The 22,183-nt window shown below is 48.1% G+C and overlaps 1 protein-coding gene and 1 pseudogene across 1 annotated transcript in view; both read right to left on the reverse strand.

Moving 5' to 3' along the window:
- Positions 1-1,107: 1,107 nt before the first annotated feature.
- Positions 1,108-2,427, reverse strand: LOC133423137 (caspase recruitment domain-containing protein 8-like; annotated as a pseudogene).
- LOC133423116 (NACHT, LRR and PYD domains-containing protein 14-like) overlaps positions 2,424-22,183 on the reverse strand; it is a 43,851-nt gene continuing 24,091 nt past the window's right edge. Inside the window, exons 9-15 of the mRNA XM_061713251.1 lie at positions 10,125-10,298; positions 9,769-9,945; positions 7,171-7,344; positions 6,461-6,643; positions 4,605-4,778; positions 2,628-2,710; positions 2,424-2,506 (exon numbers count right to left, since the gene is read on the reverse strand). Coding sequence (XP_061569235.1) covers positions 2,424-2,506; positions 2,628-2,710; positions 4,605-4,778; positions 6,461-6,643; positions 7,171-7,344; positions 9,769-9,945; positions 10,125-10,298 — 1,048 coding nt within the window. The remainder of the gene's footprint in view (positions 2,507-2,627; positions 2,711-4,604; positions 4,779-6,460; positions 6,644-7,170; positions 7,345-9,768; positions 9,946-10,124; positions 10,299-22,183) is intronic.

Here is a 22,183-nt window from a genome sequence, read left to right on the forward strand (position 1 = left end):
CCTTTAATGAAAAAGAAACAGCGATTGATCAGTTAGAGACTCTGAGTCTGAATTTATTTAGATTCTTGAGAAACAAAGAAGAGTGTTTGTGTGTTTTCTTTATAAATGTAACATCAAGATAAAAATGTATTTTGGTTTCTCCTTTTTTTGTGTCACTAAATGTAAAAATAAAGACCATAAATGTGAAAAAACACCAGTAACTACAGTATTTATTACTAAAAATGCAGAAGATTAAAGTCATAATGTTTTTCTCAAAGGTTAAAATAAAATGATTAAAGGAGGCATATTATGATCGTTGAGAGTTTCCTGAAATTGTACTGAACTATTGTTTCTATTGATCACATAGTTTCAGAGCAACAGCGATCTTTTCAACCAAACTTTACAGCTGGGTTTAGGGGGCGGAGTCAGACACTTGACTCCACCCCCTTCTCCATGGGATAAACCTTATTTGAGTTCAGTGATAAAAACTTTATGCTACAAAGTTCTGAAACACAACAAACGCAGCATAAAATGAAGTTTGAAGATACAGAAGGATCTGGATGGATCTCACAGAGTTCAGGGTTTTAAAACCTCAGCGCTAATCTCAAGAGTTTTGGGGATCTTTTCTTCTAGTTGAGCTGTGACACCTAAGACGCCTAATATACATTCTGAAATACAGAAATCAACTTTTTTGATATTGTGTCCTGTTTAAATCCTACACTTACAATGTTTTCATATCTGAAGTCCATTTATATGAATATGGAAGATAAATGTACATAGTTATACCAAAACATAACAGTCATAAAAATGGCGATACTTTTAAAGCCCCTCCATGTAGGAATTCCAGCTCTGACCAGCGGGGGCAGCATGTGACAAGAAAGTTCATGTGTCGCCCACTGGTGACGACAGCAACGTGGAACAAAGTGTCACTACATTTCCGGCTCCTCCCACCAAACGCCAGCAATCAAACTTCCAACTTGTGGAAACATTGCAGCAGAAGAAGAGGGAATGTTTTTGTTCCCCTGCTGGATCTGGTCAGTAGCACTAAATATTGGGATTTAAAAACTCACTACTTTTAAATCCACACATCATTTCTACACATGCCCAGATTGAGTGGTCAGTTCCTCTTCAGATCAAGGCCAGATGTTCACAGAGGAACGGGTCGAGGTCACTGAGAATCTCAACCATCTCTGAACTGGCCTTTTGACCTTTTCTCCTCACCGTATCAATAACAAACCGTGCACTTTCTTCTGTGTTTTGCTCCTCCTTTGCCGACTGCTTTTCAGAATCACTGATCACACCTCTCTCCAGAAGTCGGTCCAGCAGACTGTGGAGGTTAGGTTTTGATATCCCCTGAATGAAACCGATGCGTATTTTCAAGAGCAGCTCTGGTGGCGGGAGGTTCAGACGGGCTGATCCAGGAGACGCTTTTACCTCAGAGGAAGAAACACAAACCCGTCTTTCCCAGACACCGTTGGAGCTGCTGTCCTTCAAACTCAGTCTGATGTGTTTCATCTTCATTTCATAAATCAGCTGGAACGTTTCTAAGTAGTTGTTGTAGGAGTCTTAAAAAAATTCAGCCTCTGTAGGCTGGACTTCAACGGAGTCTCCTCCAGGACTGGTGGTCAGAGAGTAAACCTGCTGGGGCTGCAGTTTACAGTGAGGGGGGGTTCGTACGTACGTCTCATCTCTGTCTAGTTCCTTCCTGGAGCGCACAACATCCTTGACAGAAACATTATGTGGGAGCAGCAACACGTTGATGATGTGTTCAGTGTCTGGACCCTGTGGAGGCTTGTAGAACGGCAGAACCAACGCTCGGATCGGAACAGAGGGAGAGGCTTCATCTATGACGTTACCGTAACAAGAAAACCCTGTGACGTTGATGACAACATGAGTTTCTGTTATCTTCTGAGGCCTGATGAACTCGATGCCGTCATCGTTTACGTGAGCGACCGACAAGAAGCGACATCCCCCTGTGGAGCGGATCTCACAGTGAGGGAGGTGAAGCTGACACATGGACCCCTCCTTCACACACCTGATGTCAAACAGGGGTCCTGCAGGCTTCTTGTGATGTGGGCTCAGCTGGCTCCTGCTCCAAGGAAGGATCCTGTACAGAACCTGGCCTCCGTCCTTCATGTGAAACACCAGAGCCGTCTCTCTGCACTGGTACTGACCTGGACGGGAGCACTGGAACCAGTAGCTTTCACCAGCAGACTCATCAGTGCAGGCAGGTGTGAACTCCTCAAAGCTGCTGCTCAGGTTCCCGGCAAGGAAACTTCCACATCTTTTTAGGGCTCTGCTTTCTGCAGAAGGTTCATGAGTGGGCGAGGGAAAGCTGCTTGAACGGGAGCTGCTGCAGGACTTTTCCTTCCTCTCACAGGAACCTGTGGTGGAGAGTTTTAGAGGACCAGAGGAAGGCGGAGCGTTGCTCGCTGGGATCGCCTTCATTCTGATAAAAGGCTCACATCCTTCTCCCAGGTTGGAGTCTTCTTCTTCACGCTGTTGTGTCTCTTCACTGCTGTTTCAGCTGATTTAGGAGCAGGGACAGAAGGAATGTTAGTCTGAGAGCAGGAAGGTGCGGTGGGAGCAGACCAGGGTGTTTGATGAGGGGAGAGGTGGAGGTTGGTGGAGCCACAAGCTTCACCAACCTTTGATGGTGTTGAGATTATAGGAGGACGTCTCCTCTGAGAAGAGTCCACCTGGTCCACCGTCGTCTGTTTGGCCCCATGTTCTGCAGATAAAAACAGATGAGACTGTTGTTTTATTTGACACTAAACTCATGACATCTGGAAATAATTTTAAAGTTATACCTCAAATCACAACAAGACTGTAAAAATATGAGAGTTTATGGAAACTGACATGTAAAACCATGGTGGCTCTAATGAATGTGAGCAGGTAAATAATGATGAGTGAGGCAGAGGTGCGTGCAGCGTCCCAGCATGCACCTCTGCTCACACTGAACTGGCTGCTCTGTCTGATGCTGAAGCTGCTTCTGGGTCTGGTATCAAACCCGTCCTTCCTGATGAGGAACCTGGGTTTCTTCCTGAAGCTCATGTTCAATCCAGAGCCAACGCTTTAGCTGCCATGGTTGAGGATGCTGGAAACCAGCCTGGAGTTCAACACCTTCCTCCAGAGATCTGATCAAGAATGACTGAATCTCCTCCTGAACAAGATCAGTCAATACTTGGAACATTCAGTCAAGTCTCTCTGTCAATCTGGGAACTGTGGGCACCATTCAACCCCAAACGTCTGGATGAGAGAAGAACTAGCAGAGAACCCAGAACTGGACCAGGAAGACTGTTCTACTTTTCTGAAGCTCTACGAGGCTGCTGGACCACAGAGATCTCAGCTGGTAATGAAACACTTATTGGTCCAGGACGGCTGATGGATGAAAGCCTGGATTCTTCTCAGTCACGGAGCTTTTGGACAGTTTGACGTTAAGGACATTTATTGGAGGAAGTCAGGTCCATTTAATGTTGATGTTCTCCCCTCAGTTCTGTCCCGGTTTGGAGTTCATGTCCCAGTTTTGGGGTTTAGGTTCCTTTTTTATTTTGAAACCCCGTGTCCTCGTGTTTCAGTTTTGTCTTGACTTCCCTTGTTCAGAGACTCACATGAAATGATAAGTTTACATATTTATGCACATAAACAAGGAGAGTTCTGCAGAGTTCGTAACCTGGATGAACCAATACGACGACTATTCCATCAACTGAACCTATTTATGATGAAATAACTGCACAAACATTTAATTTTTATGAACAATACAGTCCTGTTTATATATCATTATATTATCATTATATTATCACTGCAGTTATTAGATTTTAAAATACTTGATTTCTTATACTAGACCAATATACTAGAGACCGACTAGACCTCAGCTACTGCCGGGGCAGCAGTAGCTGAGGTGGTAGAGTGGGTCGTCCAATGATCAGAACGTCGGCGGTTCGAATCCCGCTCTGTCCCAGTTTGCTGTCGTAGTGTCCTTGGGCAAGACACCTTACCCACCTTGTCCCGTGTGAATGTGTATGCATGTTGGTGGTGGTCGGAGGGGCCGTTTGGCGCGACATGGCAGCCACGCTTCCGTCAGTCTGCCCCAGGGCAGCTGTGGTTACAAAATGTAGCTTACCACCACCAGAGAGGATGTGTATGAATGAATAATGATCTCTGTAAAGCGCTCTGGGTGCCTTGAAGGGCGCTATATAAATCCAAGTCATTATTATTATAATATTATATTATTGGTTCCTAAACTTAATTCCATTCTTGTTTGTTCCTGTTTGTGTTCCGTGTGAAACGGTCACATGGACGAGGTTATTGGTGGATTTTCCATTCTGGGTTCCTTCACAGTTCAGAGCTGCAGTGGAGCAGCTGTGTGTCTGAACATCCTGGAAGGCCGTCAGCTGGAATACTCCTTTATTTGTGGACACGTGAACACCAGCACAACACTGGTCTACAACACACATCTGGATCCTCTGATCCTGCAGCCTGTCATCATCCTCCTCTCACAGCTTTACTGGGGAAAGCAGCCGCTGAGAAGCTGCAGCTTCACTGGAAACACTGGATCTTTGATAGACACTGGTTTTAGTAGAAAACTGCTGGAAACAGCAGGACCGACTCCAACCTCCACTGACCTGAGAGTCTGCAGCTGGTAGTGTGGACTCTTCACCAGATCAGACACCTGCTGCACATCTGCAGCCTGCAGCTTGTTCAGACTCAGGTCCAGATGTTTCAGATGGGAGGGGTTGGACTTCAGAGCTGAGACCAGAGAAGAACAGCTGATCCCTGATATCCTGCAAAACTCCAACCTGAACAAAGACACCAGAGAAGAAGAAACTTTAGTTTATTTCCAGAACCCCGGTTCTCTGAGTAATATGAGTGAGATGTCTCACTATGGGAAGCCCCGCTGCATTAATCTCATTACAACAATCCTGATTGGCTGGTGAAACGTGTCCGTCCGCCGCAGGTAGCACCACCCACCTTAGAAGTGTAGCACTTTGAGATTCACTGAATGGAAAGTGCGTTACAAGTTAAATGCATTATTATTATTATATCCCGTGTGGACGACACCACGTCATCACGGGGCAGCAAAACCACGAGGTCCAGGGGAGAACATGAAACACCACCTGAGGCACAAATCCCCCGAAAAAGCTGAGCACATGACGGCTGCACTGGGTGAAAGACCGTCCCTGTCCCTGCAGCAGGTCCAACTGCAGGTCCCTCACAGATCTGGTGAATTCTGCCCCGACCTGTCAGGCTGCGTCCGTAGTGTCCACCTTCCTGGACAGGACAGACCCCGTGGGTCAGAGAGGACAGGACTCGCCAGTGACGCTGTGAGCAGGGAGAGGACATTGAGAGGACATTGAGAGGACATTGAGGGGACATTGAGAGGACATTGGGAGGACATTGAGCGCTCTGGCCGAAAGCGCAGCCGCCTCGTACGGCGTTCCAGTCGGGGCCGATTGAAGACGGTCACACTTGGACAGCAGGCCGGGGCTCCTGGAGGACACGGCCAGGGCTCCTGGAGGACACCGCTGACAGCCGGCTGCCTGGAAGCTGCAACCAGTGGCTCCATGGGAGGCGTGCAGAGCAGCCCCAGCTCTCCATGGCCTGGCAGTGGAGGGATGAGGCCGTAGCGGGATGTGGGGGTCTGGGCCGAGGGCAGCTAGTTCCCTCTGTAGCGGGATGTGGGGGTCTCGGCTACGACAGGGGACAGGGGACAGCATGTCCCAGCTGGGGAGAGAAGCTGGTGTGCTGCTCACATCTCCATCCCCAGAGGACACGGAGGCTGCGGGCTGTGCAGCCCGAGCCGGAGTGATGAAGAGCTCGTCCTCGTCTTCATCCTCTGACATGAGGAGGTCCCAGGTGTCTTCTTCATCGTCCCCATAGTCCAGTTCCAGGACGTCTTCCTCCTGCGGGGCGGGGGTGGAGCTGGGAGCCCCAGCCCACGCTAACCTCTGGCTCCTCCACCAGGTGGGAGAAAGGAGCTGCTGTGCTAACACTCGGTACTGGAGCAGCCGTGGTGAGGCGTCGTGACGGTGCCAACCGAGCCGGGGAGGGGGAGGAAAGCACAACATTCCAGCTGGTGGGACCGACGCAGCAGATAAACACATCCAAAGCTGGCTAGGGCCCGGAGACAGAAGCTAGTGAGATCTGTCTGGGGACAGTTCAGCTAACAAGCCCAGGACGCCAGATGAGCTCCGAGTGAGAAGAGGAGGTTGAATGACGTGGTGTCGTCCACATGGGACATCTAAGGTAGCTGGTCCTGTGGGGGACGGACACGTTTCACCAGCCAATCAGCATTGGTGTAATGAGGTTAATGCAGCGGGGCATCCCATAGTGAGACATCCAGAGAAATATGATGAAAGACAACCAGAGCAGTCAGATGGTCAGTGTGGATCAGCAGGAGATCAGCCTGATGTCTGCATGTTAGTGTCAACACAACTTTCACATCAGATTCATCTGAACACACAACTAAAACATGTCTGACCTCAGAGTCTCCAGTCTGCAGTCTGGACTCTCCAGGAAACCACACAGATGTTTCACTCCTGAATCTTGCAGGATGTTGAAGCTCAGGTCCAGATGTTTCAGATGTTTCAGGTGGGAGGGGTTGGACTTCAGAGCTGAGACCAGAGAAGAACAGCTGATCTCTGACATCCTGCATCCCTCCAACCTGAATGAAGAATAAAAGATGTGAGCTGAACCACCAGGATATGTTCATGTTCTGGGTATCTGCTTGGCACGGCTCCACCCGCCTCGGCCCGTAGTGGAAAAGCGCAAGACGGGGGCGTGGCGGGTAGAAGCAAGCTGAGTAGATACCAGTGGAAAAGGGCCATTAGAATATCTCAGTCGGTACAAACGTTAGAATCTCAGTGTTTGGATCAGATGAAACATGTTGGACAGATGAAGATGAAGATGTTTGTAAACGATGCTGCACGATCTCTGCACAAACAAACATTCTGCTGCACAGGTTCAGTTCATGTTGGGATGGAATGAAGACGTCTTTGTTGAGGGAACATCGTTCACCACTCTGTACTGCACACTTGTGCTCAACGGAGAGGAAAGCAGCCTGCAGACACTTCAGCTTGTTTCTAATGATGTCAGGAGCAGATGAGTCCAGAGACCAGGATGGTTCAGAGCAGCTCAGGTGTTTGTGGCTGCAGAACTCACAACTGTTACAACTTCAGTCAAAGAACAAACCTCAGAGTCTCCAGTCTGCAGTCTGGACTCTCCAGGAAAACACACAGCTGCTTCACATCTGAGTCCTGCAGCTTCTTCTTACTCAGGTCCAGATGTTCCAGATCAGACGGGTTGGACTCCAGAACTGAGACCAGATCATCACATCTGATCTCTGACAAACTGCAGCGCTCCCACCTGGAGAAAGAATAAAACACAGATAAACATCTAGATGAGTGTTTTCTCCTCCTCCGTTCAGGGGGGTGTGGTGGGCAACACTGGAGCTTCACAGTCACAAGGTTCCTGGTCCAAATCCTGGCCCGGTTCTTTCTGCCTGGCGTTTCCTGGATCTTCCCTCATGTTCACTCGGAAACTCCACAGTTCAGAAACACGTCTGTCAGGATTCTTGAAGCTTCCACATTAAACGCAGGACGGAGATACCGGATCGTCTCTTTGATCAGATTATCATTTTTAACGACAGTCAACAAAGTACTACGTTTACTTTCAGGAATGTGGTAACAAAGTATTCTAGAGTAGTGGTGAGTACTCTGATTACTATCGGGGGATCATGGAGACCCTGTATGGACTTGGGAATGCAGGACTGGACTTTTACTGGTTCTGTTGCTGCCATCAAATTCAACATTCATCAATGTTTTGGTATTTTTATCAGAATTATTATAATTATTTCATCATATTTCTGTTAATAATGGATGAAACACAAATGACAGACTTATCACAATCAAACAGAAGCGATTGTAGGAGGAGAAGAGGTTCTGGAGAACTCCATACAGGACCTGCATCATCCCACTGATAGTAATAAGAGTATTAAACACTATTCAACAATATTCCTGAAAGTAAACAAAGTATTTTGTTGTTCAAAATGACAAATTACATTTTACTCTCTCAGCTGATTATACGTCTTACTTTTAGCTCGGCGGAGTCACAGATGTGTTTTATTTTACAGTGTTTGGAGCATCTTCATGAAGGAAAGCAGCAGTTTGGTCTTGTTGATTGTGAGATGTGATATCTGACATAACGATGCTGAACATCTTCTGCTCCAGGATCTGGTGTGGACTGTCTGAGGGAGCAGCAGCAGGAAGAGCTGCTGGTCCTTTCACTGGATCACAACTGTATCTACTTATTACAGATAACATCTATTTTCATGGAATAAAGGTTGGGATGATCAGAGTGGTGTTGATTGACAGACTAATGTTACTTCCTGTTGCTTCTTTCCTCCTGCTGCTCTCTGCAGCCTCTGCTGCTCCTCCCTCCACAGACGCCACACGTGTTAAAGGCTGATGGGAAAACCTGCATGGTGCTGGTTCTGGCGTGGAGACGAGTTTATCAGCAAGCGTTTGTCTCCGTTCCTCCAGAACCAGGACAACAACGGCTGCAGGAAGCTTCTGAATGTCACTCATGAGTTCTGAACCGGGGAGCTGCTGACTGAGAGAGCTGTTGGACGCTTCCATTGTTGACTCAAGCAACACTTTTACTTTACAATATGTTCACATGTGGGACGGTGCACGTGCAGTGAATGTGCAACAGTGCAGAGCCCGGGGGAGAACGTCTGCTGTAAAGAGATACGGCGGTACCGACAAACCCAAACCTCACAGCGACTACAGCGGTCCATGAAGAACCTTCTGGAGGGAGATGAAGAGTTTCCTGTCAGCTGATCACCCTCATCATCCTCACCTCTTCCTCTTCTATTTAAACCGTCTGCAGCTCTCACTCTCACCAGATTGGGTTTGTGGTCTCCCTGCAGATACCGGTCTCCAGCAGTTCTCCTGGGACTGCTATGCTGGACCGGATCTGTGTCCTTGGACCTGTTTCAGGTCCAGCCCTGATCGCTACGTCTATCTGAGCTTATCTGTCTGTCTTGGGTTCTGACCCTGGCCCGCTGTTCCTGGATCTGTCTTCTGCCTCACACTAACCGAACTACAGACCGTCCTGGTCTCTGGACCGGTGGCCCGTCCCTGCATGGTCCCCATCTCCCTCTCCCGATCCCCTCTGATTCCTATTTGGATCAATAATTATTTAGATGAGGGTTCTTTACTCCTGGTCAGCCGTCATTCCAGCCCAGTCCCTGAAACCTGAACAACATGTTAGTTTGTTAGCCGTCAGCAGAAACCCGTCTTCCTTCAGGACGCGTGTGGTCTGTGTCTTCAGGGGGGTCTGTCTCCGTCAGAGATGAGCTTTCATACAGGATTTAGAGATGAATATGTAACTCAGTTCTGTCTGGTTCTGTCAGGTTCTGTCTGGACCTGGAGCTGCTTCCTGACAGCAGGAACACACATGTGTGACGGTGAGGTGTGTGTGGTTCTAACAGAACACACGTGTGTGACGGTGAGGTGTGTGTGGTTCTAACAGAACACACATGTGTGACGGTGAGGTGTGTGTGGTTCTAACAGAACACACATGTGTGACGGTGAGGTGTGTGTGGTTCTAACAGAACACACATGGATCACAGCAGGTTTCACATGAAATGTGAGTGAATGATGAAGAAGCAGCAGGAGGTTCAGACGATCAACACCTGAAACACCTTCACCTGGACTGACGGAGTCTTCTCTGTTTGAGGAGACCAAAACCTCCAAGAAAACTCCAAAAGCTCCAGTCAGAACCGACCTGAGAGTCTGCAGCTGGTAGTCTGGACTCTGCACCAGACCAGACAGCTGCTCCACATCTGCAGCCTGCAGCTTGTAGTTGAATCTCAGGTCCAGATGTTTCAGATGGGAGGGGTTGGACTTCAGAGCTGAGACCAGAGAAGAACAGCTGATCCCTGACAGACCGCAGCACTGCAAGCTGCACAAAGACACCAGAGAAGAAGAAACCAGAGCAGTCAGATGGTCAGTGTGGATCAGCAGGAGATCAGCCTGATGGTCAGTGTGGATCAGCAGGAGATCAGCCTGATGTCTGCAGGTTAGTGTCAACACAACTTTCACATCAGATTCATCTGAACACACAACTAAAACATGTCTGACCTCAGAGTCTCCAGTCTGCAGTCTGGACTCTCCAGGAAACCACACAGATGTTTCACTCCTGAATCCTGCAGCTGGTTCCAGCTCAGGTCCAGATGTTTCAGGTGGGAGGGGTTGGACTTCAGAGCTGAGACCAGAGAAGAACAGCTGATCTCTGACAACCAGCAGCCCTCCAACCTGAATGAAGAAGAAACAGCTGATGACTTCTGTAACGGTATTGAAATAAATGTTTCAGAAAACATATTTGAATAAATAAGTTCATAGTTAAACAGCCCGGAAGTTGAAATGTTAAGAAGTCCTTGACCAGCAATAATGTTTTGGTATTGTTTACTAAGTGATGTTATTAAGGTTAATGTCACTGAAAATGCTGAAATGCTGAAACAAAGAGTGTGTAAAATGGAAAGGAAGTGGTTCTCTTGTAAGTCTGTAGACTCCTATCGTGCAAGGAAAAAGTCTAGTCTATAAAAAAGCCCTTCACACAGCTAGAACAGCTCATTACTCATGGTGGATAGAGGATAATAAAAATAACCCACGTTTTCTCTTCAGCGCTGTAGCCAGGCTGACAAAGAGACACAACTCTGTTGAGCCGAGCTTCCTGCAGCTCTCAGTAGTGACGACTTTATCAGCTTCCTTAGCAGTAAAATATCAGGATGAGAGTAGAAATCAACCAGGACGACCCGGTAGCCGCTGTGGGCGTTTCTTCAGCTTTAGCGACTTCCTCAGGCTCTGACTTGACTCTAGACTGCTTCGATCCTGTAGACCTCCCCGAGCTGGCATATATATGTGCATTATTACTATATTTAATATATATACATATATATACGCATACATATGGGATACATATGTACATATGGGGGATGGGGGGGAGGGACGACATCCACTGCCAATCCAGGAAGCAGGAACACACGGAGACACACGTCAAGCACTGGAAATCTGCAACAAAAAAAAACACAAACAAAACACGAAACCGGCACGGAGCCGACCAAAACACAAACAGCAATCAACCCAAATCTTGAGATCTGATCGCAGTCTGAGCTAAGCTACCGCTACCTAACCCCAAAAACTACAGAGCAAGCATGCAGGTGAACAAGCCAGTGTGTATGTCTAAGTGTGTGTATGCGTGTATGTATATGATCATGCGTGTGTGTGTGTGTGTGTGTGTGTGTGTATGTGTGTGTGTGTGTGTGTGTGTGTGTGTGTGTGTGTGTGTGTGTGTGTGTGTGTGTGTGTGTGTGTGTGTGTGTGATAAACCAAACAAAGCTCCACCTGAAGTGTATCTATAGTGGGGGAGGGAGGGGGCAACCCCGTCACCCGCGAGACCAGAGGCCGACAAGGAAGAACCCGGAACCCAGGCCACCAGCAACCCCACAGAGGGGAGAAGTAGGAGGGAGGCAACCAACCGCCTGCGAGGCCCCCCCCGGCGGCGGCTGAGGCGGCGGGCGGGCCCCCTATACATAATCATAATAGTAATAATAATAATAATAATAATAATAATAATAACTAGAAAATTTCGGGAAATTTTGATATGGGCATGCCCTACTGCCCATTTGACCCCTCTTGCTGCTTTGGTTTGGGGCTGTAGTGGTTGTGTTTGGGGTGGTTCTATGTCAGTTTGAGGTGTTTTTACGCTTGTATTTCATTCATTCCTGTGCTCCCAATAGTTATTAATGGGGCGCGCTTTTTGGCATCTAGCGTCGTCACGGTAATGCTTTTGACTGAGAAAAGTAATGCCCATCGAGGCACGATGGAGACGCATCTAACGATGTATGCCATGCATGGGTGCACGTTCCGGTTCAGGCTACGTTAACGGATAGGTTTTTTTTTCACCGTGGTAAAAAACCCCATTCAAATGAATGGGGCCATTTGGCCTGGATTTTGACATAAAATTTCCTTAAATCGCAGCTTCATGAAATTTGACTATGTTAAAGTCCACAGCGTGCCGAGTCTGGGGACATTTGTATGATGTCTCTACGGTAATCTGTTGCCTAGCAACAAGCGTCCAAAGTCAAATGGAAATTTAAAAAAAAACCAAAGGTAAATATCGCAAAAACTGTACTAATTGGCATTATGAGATTGTAAGGAGATTGTAAGGTCCGTTAGTGCCAATCGGGCCAAGTGTTTGAAGTTTAAACGATGTCTCTACGATAAAGTTCGGCCGAGCAATAAGCGTCGGAATTTTCGCCTATTTTTTTGCGTTTTGGCATCTAGCCTTTCCACAGTAACGCTTTTGACTGAAAAAAGTAATATCCATCGAGGCACGATGGAGTCGCATCTAACGATGTATGCCATGCATGGGTGCACATTGCGGTCCAGGCAGCATTAACAGATGGTTTATTCACATGGTCCCCCATACAAATGCATAGGTTTTTGTTGCCATGGTAACAAGCTCCATAGGATAGAATGGGACAATTTGGCTTTAATATCTCAAAAGTTGTAAACGACAGCGTAATGAGACCTCAGTATGTTGTAGTCCACAGCAACCCGAGTCTTTTAACGTTGAATCAAAGTCTCTACGATATCGCGTTGCCGCGCAACAAGCATCCAAAGTTCCGTTAGCATCAAAATGAGCAAAGTGGAATATCTCAAAAACCGTAATAGCTAGCATGATGAGACTAAAATATGTTGCAGTACAACATGTCCCGGGTTTGTCAATGTTGTAATGATGTATGTACGATAAACCGTTGCCTAGCAACAAGCGTCCAAAATAAAATTGATTTTTTTTTTAATTGAAAGTGAAATATCGCAAAAACCGTAATAACTAGCATGATGAAGTTGTACGGTCCTTTAGTGACAATCGGGCCGAGTGTTTGAAAGTTTGAACGATGTCTCTACGATAAAGTTTGGCTGAGCAATAAGCGTGCGAAATTTCGCCTTTTTTTTTGCTTTTTGCCAACTATCGTTGCCACGGTAACCCCTATTACTGAGAAAAGTAATGCCCATCGAGGCACGATGCAGACGCATCCAACGATGTATGCCATGCATGGGTGCACGTTGCGGTTCGGGCCGCGGAATAAGAATAAGAATAATAATAAGAAAAGGGAAACCTTTTCTGTATACTAATATATCGCCTTAATTTTTCAGGTTTTTCGGGCCGTGTTTTACTTTTAGGGGATTTTTCTTTTCCACATCAGAGCGGGGTCATGCTGTACACCCGCTGGTGCGCAGTGGGACTTTTGCGACTTTAGCTTGTTAGCAAAATGCTAGCAACATTGCCATTTGGGCCATTCTGGACGATTGCAATATGGTCATGCCACTACTTGGCATGCCCATAATAATAACCATCTTTGTATAATATAATATTGATAAATTATTAAGTTTTGTTGTCCTGCCAATGGAGGCTCAAATCCTCCATGGCAGGACCCTTCCACACCGCATTCTCACCGACACAGACACACAGTCACGCACCGTTTCCCCCTCCCCGGGGGGTCCAGCACCGCCAGAAGGCACCCCAGGCTGCACGGCGAGCCCCGCCAGGCCCGGGCATCACGATCCACCTATTCCAGGCCGGCGAGGGAACGCGTGTGATGTGGGACCCCCTCCTAACCCTGGTGTTGAGTGCATGTGATTAATGCCATAAAAACAGGGAGAGGGAAGGCCAAGTATCGATTTGACACTGACCCCCCCCCTCCCGAGCTACGTGTCCTTGTCAAATGTATTTATTAAGTGTTGAATGTGCAGTGTCTACATTGCTGTTAAAACCGTGAGGCGGGGAGTGCCGGGCCACGCGGGACAATGCCCCCCACGACCCGGACCCCCTGCCCCTTCGCCTATAGCCCCTTTCACACAGAGATTCCGCAATATTGGTGTAAAGAAGTCCTGCCAATACGCCGCCTTTGTTGGTTCACACAGAACCATACAACGCCGGCATAACGCCGCTCCCGTCTGTAAATTCACACAGCATGCCGGCGTTCCGCAATCAGAGGCGTGACGACAGCGTCAGCGTCTAGTGGCATGCCGGCATGCCGGCTGTGTCATTCACACAGACCCCGTTTCGGCTCTGTGACTACCTCCGCTGCCGGCTTATTGGTGGGGCCACTTGGCCCCCCCATTCCGCCTCCGTGACTTTCACACAGAACAGCGAGGCGGCTTAAAGGCGCAACGTTCCCGCCTCGAACTGGCTGTGTGAAAGGGGCTTATGTGTGTATGAATCTTCACCCTTCGAGATTTTCAGCAAAATCTGTCGGTTTGATCACCGGTAACGGGCGATGCGCCGCGGAGCCATGCTGGGTGCCCGGCGTGGGGTTGCGAGGCCAGCGTTCAGCATCCGCCGGGCAGATCCGGCTGAAATAGTGCATAAATGTTACTTATATACAACTCATATTTTATTTTTTTAACAATAAAGTTGCCATTTGTGAAAATTCAGTGTTGTATTTATTTACAGGCTCGGGCTGCTCTGGCGGAGCGAGGTTTATTCTCCTCCCCTGCTACACGTCATTCAGGGAGCCAATCAGCACAGAGCCTCATTATCATACCCCCCCCCCCCCTTCCCTTAGAATGGAGCACAGAAAAAGGGGTTACAAGCGGTAAAACTAGTGACAGGGCCCACAGGCTGGATTTCTGATTTATGTAGAAAAAACAAGCTTTAGATTGTTTTTAAGACATTCAAGGCCTGTTTAAAATATAGATTAAATGCCATAATAGGTCTCCTTTAAGAAATTCCCACCAAGCTGATAAAGTTGTGCTAATATTAATGCTTTTGAAACATTGATGATGTTTGATGCTTTGACTAATAAATGGTAACTCTGAGATTTCTAGTTCGTTGCAAAACACTTGCTCTGAGTCCAGCCATTGACTATCTAAAGGATGATCTTTTGACCATTTTACGATATACTGTAATTTATTGGCTATGAAGTAATACTGAAAATTAGGTAACTCTAAACCTCCATATTCTTTGGATTTTTGCAATGTCTTTAAACTAATATGTGGAGTTTTATTTTTCCACAGAAATGTTGATACATATGAGTCCAATGATTTAAACCAGGAAGGGGTTTGAATGGTATCATTGAGAAAAAATAATTTACTTTTGGTAAAACCATCATTTTAATGGTGGCAATTCTTCCCAGGAGTGAAATGGGGAGAGAGCTCCATCTGGAAAGATCATCTTCTATTTTCTTTATAAGCTGAACATAATTCAATTTTATTAACTCTGACAGCCTAGGGGAGATGTTTATGCCTAAATATCTAATGTTCCCTGATTGTAATTGAGTATTGGTTATATTCCTAAAATTGCAGTTAACACACAAAACAGTGGATTTATTTATTTATTTATTTTTATTGATCTTTTTAGAAAAAAAAATAACATACAATGATAACATGGACACATATAAACAAAGATACGAATTATGCATTATACATTGCCCCCTTTTTTTTTTTTAAACACACAGAACCTAACTAAGAACAGAGTCTCTGTAGAGTTAAATAAAAAATAAACAGATGAGCAACAAATGAACAATGGAGGAGAGTAATGGATGAGCAAATGCAGCATACAAAAACAAATGCAGTGGTAAATGCAAATGCCCATCACTAATATCCCATTAAATGGAAATGATAAATAAAAAATTAAAGGCAACATAAATAACAATAATCAAAACAAATAAAGAAATGAAGGAAATGAAAAGAAAATTAAGGTAAGGGGGAGGGTAGAGTCTTCAACGAGTTAAAGTAATCTACGAAAGATTGCCTTTTACGAACAAATTTAGCTGAGTTGCCTTTTACTGAATATCTCACCTTTTCAGATTTTAGAAAAAACATAACATCACTAAGCCAAAGAGCAATAGACGGAGACTTGGGGGATTTCCATGAAAGTAGGATACGACGTCTATCTAAAAGAGATGTAAAAGCCGATACTTCTGACTGTACGGGGCTGATATGTGAGGAGTCAACCGAAAGTCCGAATATTGCTATGAGAGGGGCCATAACAACATTTTTCACCAGAACTTCAGACATGATCACAGAATAGTCACTCCAAAATTTCTGTAACCTAGGACAGGAGAAAAACATGTGACTTAAATTGCAGGGAGAGACCTGGCATCTGTCGCATAAGTCTGCAACATTCGGATATAATTCAGATAATCGAGATTTTGATAGGTGGGTTCTATGCAGCACCTTGAATTGAATAAGTTCTAGTCTAGCGCAAGGCGTGCTAGATCGTATGCTGCGGATAGCTTTATCCCACAGCTCCCCTGTGAAGTCAAGGCCCAACGCTCCCGGGCTTTATCTACAGAATGACCATCAAATGTCATACACAGTGCATATATCCTAGATATAAGCAGGGCTGCACATAATTATTTTGGTCTGGTGCTCAGAGGAGCCCCTGGATATGTGACTTGGGCCTCCAAAAACGCGGTGACCCGTCTCGCCGGATCGATAAAAGAGGGATGCAGGAATAAGTTATATATACTTATAAAGATGAATGACTCAATATGGTCCTTTACAAAGTTAATTTATTTCAATAATTCAACTAGAATATGGTGTAAAAGTTAATTTATTTCAATAATTCAACTAGAAAATGGTGTAAAAGTTAATTTATTTCAATAATTCAACTAGAATATGGTGTAAAAGTTAATTTATTTCAATAATTCAACTAGAATGTGTCATGGTTAGGTTGTTTTAGGACCCAAGTGCAGGAGACAGAGGTAGGCTGGAGACAGGAGTTCTCAAAACAAAAAGGATTTAATCCACAAAAAGGCAAAACAAAGCGCTGCAGAGCAGGATGAACAAAAAACCAGGATCATAAAAAGGGTACGAGGAGACATGGAGGAAGACACAGTACGGACCGACCGAGCACAAAGGAATGACAAGACAAGATATACTGAGGGGATAACGAGACATGACGAGACACAGGTGCAGACACAATCAGGGCAGATGGGACACAGGCGGGGCAAGACTGAAACTGAAGGCAAACTGGAGGCTGGGGGAATGTCAACCTTGACAGAACCCCCCCCCTCAAGGGACAGATCCCAGATGTCCCATTCGGCCTACCACCCAGGGCGGGCGGAGGGGGCCTGGAGGAGGGCCCAGGCCAACACACGGCCAACGTTCCGGGGGCCATCCTGGGGACTGTGCAGACCTGCGAGACAGCTCCGGGGGTCGCCCACGAAGCCGGGCAGACCGGCGAGAACGCTCGGGGGGACGTCCACGAGGCCGACCAGACCGGCGAGAACGCTCCGGGGGCCGCCCACGAGGCCTAGGCCTGGGTCTTGACGTGGGTCTCGGCGTGGGGCTTGGCGCGGGTCTCGGCGTGGGGCTTGGCGGTCTTGGCGTGGGGCTCAGCGTGGGGCTTGGCGGTCTTGGCGTGGGGCTTGGCGGTCTCGGCGTGGGGCTTGGCGGTCTCGGCGTGGGGCTTGGCGGTCTTGGCGGGGGGCGTGACAGGGATTCCTGGCGGGACTCGGGAACCTGACGGGACTCGGGAACCTGACGGGACTCGGGAACCTGACGGGGCTGCGGGACCGCCTCAGGAACAGAGGGCTGCGGGACCGCCTCAGGAACAGAGGGCTGCGGGACCGCCTCAGGAACAGAGGGCTGCGGGACCGCCTCAGGAACAGAGGGCTGCGGGACCGTCTCAGGAACAGAGGGCTGCGGGACCGCCTCAGGAACAGAGGGCTGCGGGACCGCCTCAGGAACAGAGGGCTGCGGGACCGCCTCAGGAACAGAGGGCTGCGGGACCGCCTCAGGAACAGAGGGCTGCGGGGCCGCCTCAGGAACAGAGGGCTGCGGGGCCGCCTCAGGAACAGAGGGCTGCGGGGCCGCCTCAGGAACAGAGGGCTGCGGGGCCGCCTCAGGAACAGAGGGCTGCAGGGCCGCCTCAGGAACAGGACACGGCTCAGGAACGGGACACGGCTCAGGAACGGGACATGGCTCAGGAACGGGACATGGCTCAGGAACGGGACATGGCTCAAGAACGTGACATGGCTGCGGGGGTGCCCGGGTCCGAGGCGCTGGCTGCGGGGGAGCCCGGGTCCGAGGCGCCGGCTGCGGGGGTACCCGGGTCCGAGGCGCCGGCTGCGGGGGTACCCGGGTCCTGGGCGCCGGCTGCGGGGGTACCCGGGTCCGTGGCGCTGGCCCCCCCTCGAGGGGCGCTGGCCCCCCCTCGAGGAGCGCCGGCCCCCCCTCAAGGGACAGATCCCAGATGTCCCCAGAGTCCACATCCAGGGCGGGCTGGGGGGGGACACGGGTCCTCGGAGCTGGCTGGGGGGGGACACGAGTCCTCGGAGCCGGCTGGGGGGGGACACGAGTCCTCGGAGCCGGCTGGGGGGGGACACGAGTCCTCGGAGCCGGCTGGGGGGGGACACGAGTCCTCGGAGCCGGCTGAGGGGGGTCCGAAACCATCACCGGAGGAGGGGCTGATGCGTCCGGGACCACCACAGGAACGTGGGGAGGTGCATCCGAGACCACCACAGGAACATGGGGAGGTGCGTCTGGGACCACCACAGGAACAGGGACAGGTGCAGGAGCTGGAGCCGGAACAGGCTGGGGCTGGCGCTGGCGCTGACGCCGTCGCCGTTGCATCTGCAGGCTCCTGGGTCCACCCAGAGCCAGGCGTGTTCCCCAAAAGGGGTCCCAACACTCACGCACGTTTTTAGCCGCTTCACGGCAAAGGAAGTCCCACATGGTGAGGTACTCTCCCGCTGGGTCCACCTGGTCGGTCCGTTCTGTCATGGTTAGGTTGTTTTAGGACCCAAGTGCAGGAGACAGAGGTAGGCTGGAGACAGGAGTTCTCAAAACAAAAAGGATTTAATCCACAAAAAGGCAAAACAAAGCGCTGCAGAGCAGGATGAACAAAAAACCAGGATCATAAAAAGGGTACGAGGAGACATGGAGGAAGACACAGTACGGACCGACCGAGCACAAAGGAATGACAAGACAAGATATACTGAGGGGATAACGAGACATGACGAGACACAGGTGCAGACACAATCAGGGCAGATGGGACACAGGCGGGGCAAGACAGAAACTGAAGGCAAACTGGAGGCTGGGGGAATGTCAACCTTGACAGAATGTGGTGTAAAAGTTAATCTATTTCAATAATTCAACTTAAAAGGTGAAACTAATATATTACCTAGTCTTATTACATGCAAAGCAAGATATGTTAAACCTTTATTTGTTATAATTTTGATGATGGAATTGTTTATTGATTTCATAAAATATTCTCTAATTTATTTTTGATTTGGGGTTTTCATAAACTGTGAGCCATAATCAGAGAGCAGCGTCTTGCTGGCGCAGGTAACTGCTGAACGCAGTGACGGACCCTGGCTGATTTATGGTTCCGCGTTGCACCAACGCAGAGCTTACGGGGTAGGATACGCGGGAGCGCGAACGTACGGTGCGCGTCGCCGCGTGCATCATGCAGCCACTTCTCGGCGAACACACGTTTTCTGTTTCTATCCACGGGTAGTGGTTCAGTTTGGCGTCTCTTTGTAGTTGGTGGTGGTGGAACGCCAAAATAATTACTTAATGGCGCTTGCTTCTTGGACATTTTGACGAGACGTGTCGGGGTTTGTTCAGTAAAACTGATCCTTACCTCTCTTCCTGCGCAACCCACCGCAGCAACGGACGCGCTGTGATTGGCCAGCCCAGTACCAACTTTGAGTGGCAGTTCTGGGGAAAAGCTCTCCCAATAGATGTTTTAATATTAGTATTCTGGTCTGGCCACAACCAATAATATGAGCCCCAGTACGCAAAAGCGCTTCGCAGCACAAGATTGGCAGCGCACTGTGGATTTTGACGGCGCATGCGCTCTGGCGGCCCACTTATGTGCAGCCCTGGATATAAGAGACTTTTGACTAAGTTTCATTGTTAGAAGATCATCCCACGGTTGGTTAGCAGGAAGGGAAGGGAAGCATGGAAACAGAGCAGAGGCACAGTGTCGAATCTGGAAGTAACGAAACAAATGGGAGGCAGGCAAATTGAACTTTGACCTCAGATCTGAAAATGTGGAAAAGATACCATCCTTATATAGATCCCTGAAGTGCTTAATGCCCCGGCTGTACCAAATCATAAAAATGGTGTCTATTAATGACGGAGGGAACAAATGATTCTTAGTAACCGGTGTATAGGAATATGGAGAAGCAAATTTAAAGTGGTGCCTAAACTGTGACCAAATCTTAAGGGAGGAAAGCACCACAGGGCTATTTGTAAACTTAGAGGGATTCAATGGTAAAGAGGAGGAGAGTAGGGCCGTTAGAGAGGATGAAGAGAGAGACTGAGCCTCCAATCTGACGGACCGCTTCTTTTCACCAGACAGGGTGAGGATTCTCTGACCGGACGTAGCGCGTGGAAGGATCACGTTATTCCGGCCAGATCCTCCCCACCCCATCTGGCGCCCCGGTTGGCCAGAGCATGTATAGCCCAGGACTGTGTGCATGTTTTTGTGAGGGTAGCTCACATTGCTACCCAAGGGAACACGGGGAGAACATACAAACTCCACACAGAAAGGCCCTTTCTCCAACCCCACCCAGGGTGTGGGCTCCGAAGTCATGGGGGAACTTACACGCACTTCCGCGCCCACAGCGTCCCCGGCGGGAATCGAACCCAGGACCTTCTTGCTGTGAGACGGCTGCACTACCTGCTGCGCCACCGTGCCCCTGCAGACGGGCTGAGTTTAAAGGGAATATCAGATTGTTTGAGTAGTAGAGCAGAAGTGTTTATGAGGAAGCATTCACACTTGTGAAGATTGACTTTATAGCCGGAGAAGGATCCATAATTTTTCAACAGAGATAATATTGATGCAATGCTGGTTAAAGGGTCAGATACATATAAAAGGAGGTCGTCTGCATAAAGTGACAATTTGAGTTCCACATTGGACCTAGAGACTCCGCGAAATAGAGGAAGAGTTCTTAAAGCAATTGAAAGTGGTTCGACGGATAGAGCAAAAAGCAAAGGGGAGAGAGGGCAGCCCTGTCTCGTGCCACGTGATAATGTAAAATAAGTGGAGTAGTTGTCATTGGTGTGAATGCTGGCCTGAGGGGAAGTGTAAAGAAGCCTAATCCAAGATATAAACCATAGTTTCATTCGACACGATCAAACGCTTTCTCAGCATCAATTGCGATAACAACTTCAGGAAGTGGAGAAGAATCTTTAGAGAAAATCACGTTTAGAAGTGTACGAACATTATAAAAGAGCTGCCGTCCCTTGATGAAACCATTCTGCTCCTCAGATATGATACTAGGAAGGATCTTATCGAGACGAATCGCTAGTGCTTTGGCTAGAATTTTTACATCCACATTCAGTAAAGACAAGGGCCTGTAGGAAGTACATGATTCAGGGTCCTTGTCCTTCTTCAAAAGGAGGGCAATGGACGCCTGCATTAAAGAGGGAGGCAATGAGCCATGATCAAGGGACTCGTTGTACACTGAGAGTAGAAGGGGGGCTAATTTGTCTTTGAATTTTTTTAAAAACTCAGCACCGAACCCATCGGGACCAGGTGCTTTGTTGCTTTGCATAGCTTCAATGGCGGCAGCAATTTCTTGCAAGCTGAAAGGAGCATCGAGGCCATTAGCCACATCCAAGTTAATAGTAGGGACAGTGATATTATCAAGAAAGGAGGTCATTTCTGCTGTGTCAGGTGGAGATTCTGATTCACAGAGAGAGTGGTAGTATGACTTAAATATTGTGTTGATGGCGATCGGATCGGTGGTTAGCGTGCCTGTAGAGTCTCTAATACTGGGAATCATTCTTGACGTTGCTTGCCTTTTTAATTGGTGAGCCAATAACCTGCTTGGTTTATCGCCGTGTTCATAGTAGTTGGCATGAGCGCGTAATAGGAGCCGTTCAGCATCTGCTGTCGCAATAAGATCGAATTTTGACTGCAAATAAAGCCTTTGTTTCAGTAAATTCGGACTTGGGTTAACTGAGTTTAGTCTGTCTATGTCCGGAATTTTAGACGTGAGCTCCTGTAATTTAGCCCTGCGGATTTTACTGGCGTAAGCTGAATAAGAGATAATCTGTCCTCGCAAATATGCTTTGAGTGATTCCCATACTAGTGAAAAATTGGTAGAATCTGTTTTGTTTAGTGCAATGAAATCATCTATTGAAGCAGATACAGAGCACTCTCCGTTCTCAGA

This window comes from Cololabis saira, chromosome 22, assembly GCF_033807715.1.
Source record: "Cololabis saira isolate AMF1-May2022 chromosome 22, fColSai1.1, whole genome shotgun sequence".
In the NCBI taxonomy this organism is placed as follows: Eukaryota; Metazoa; Chordata; class Actinopteri; order Beloniformes; family Belonidae; genus Cololabis; species Cololabis saira.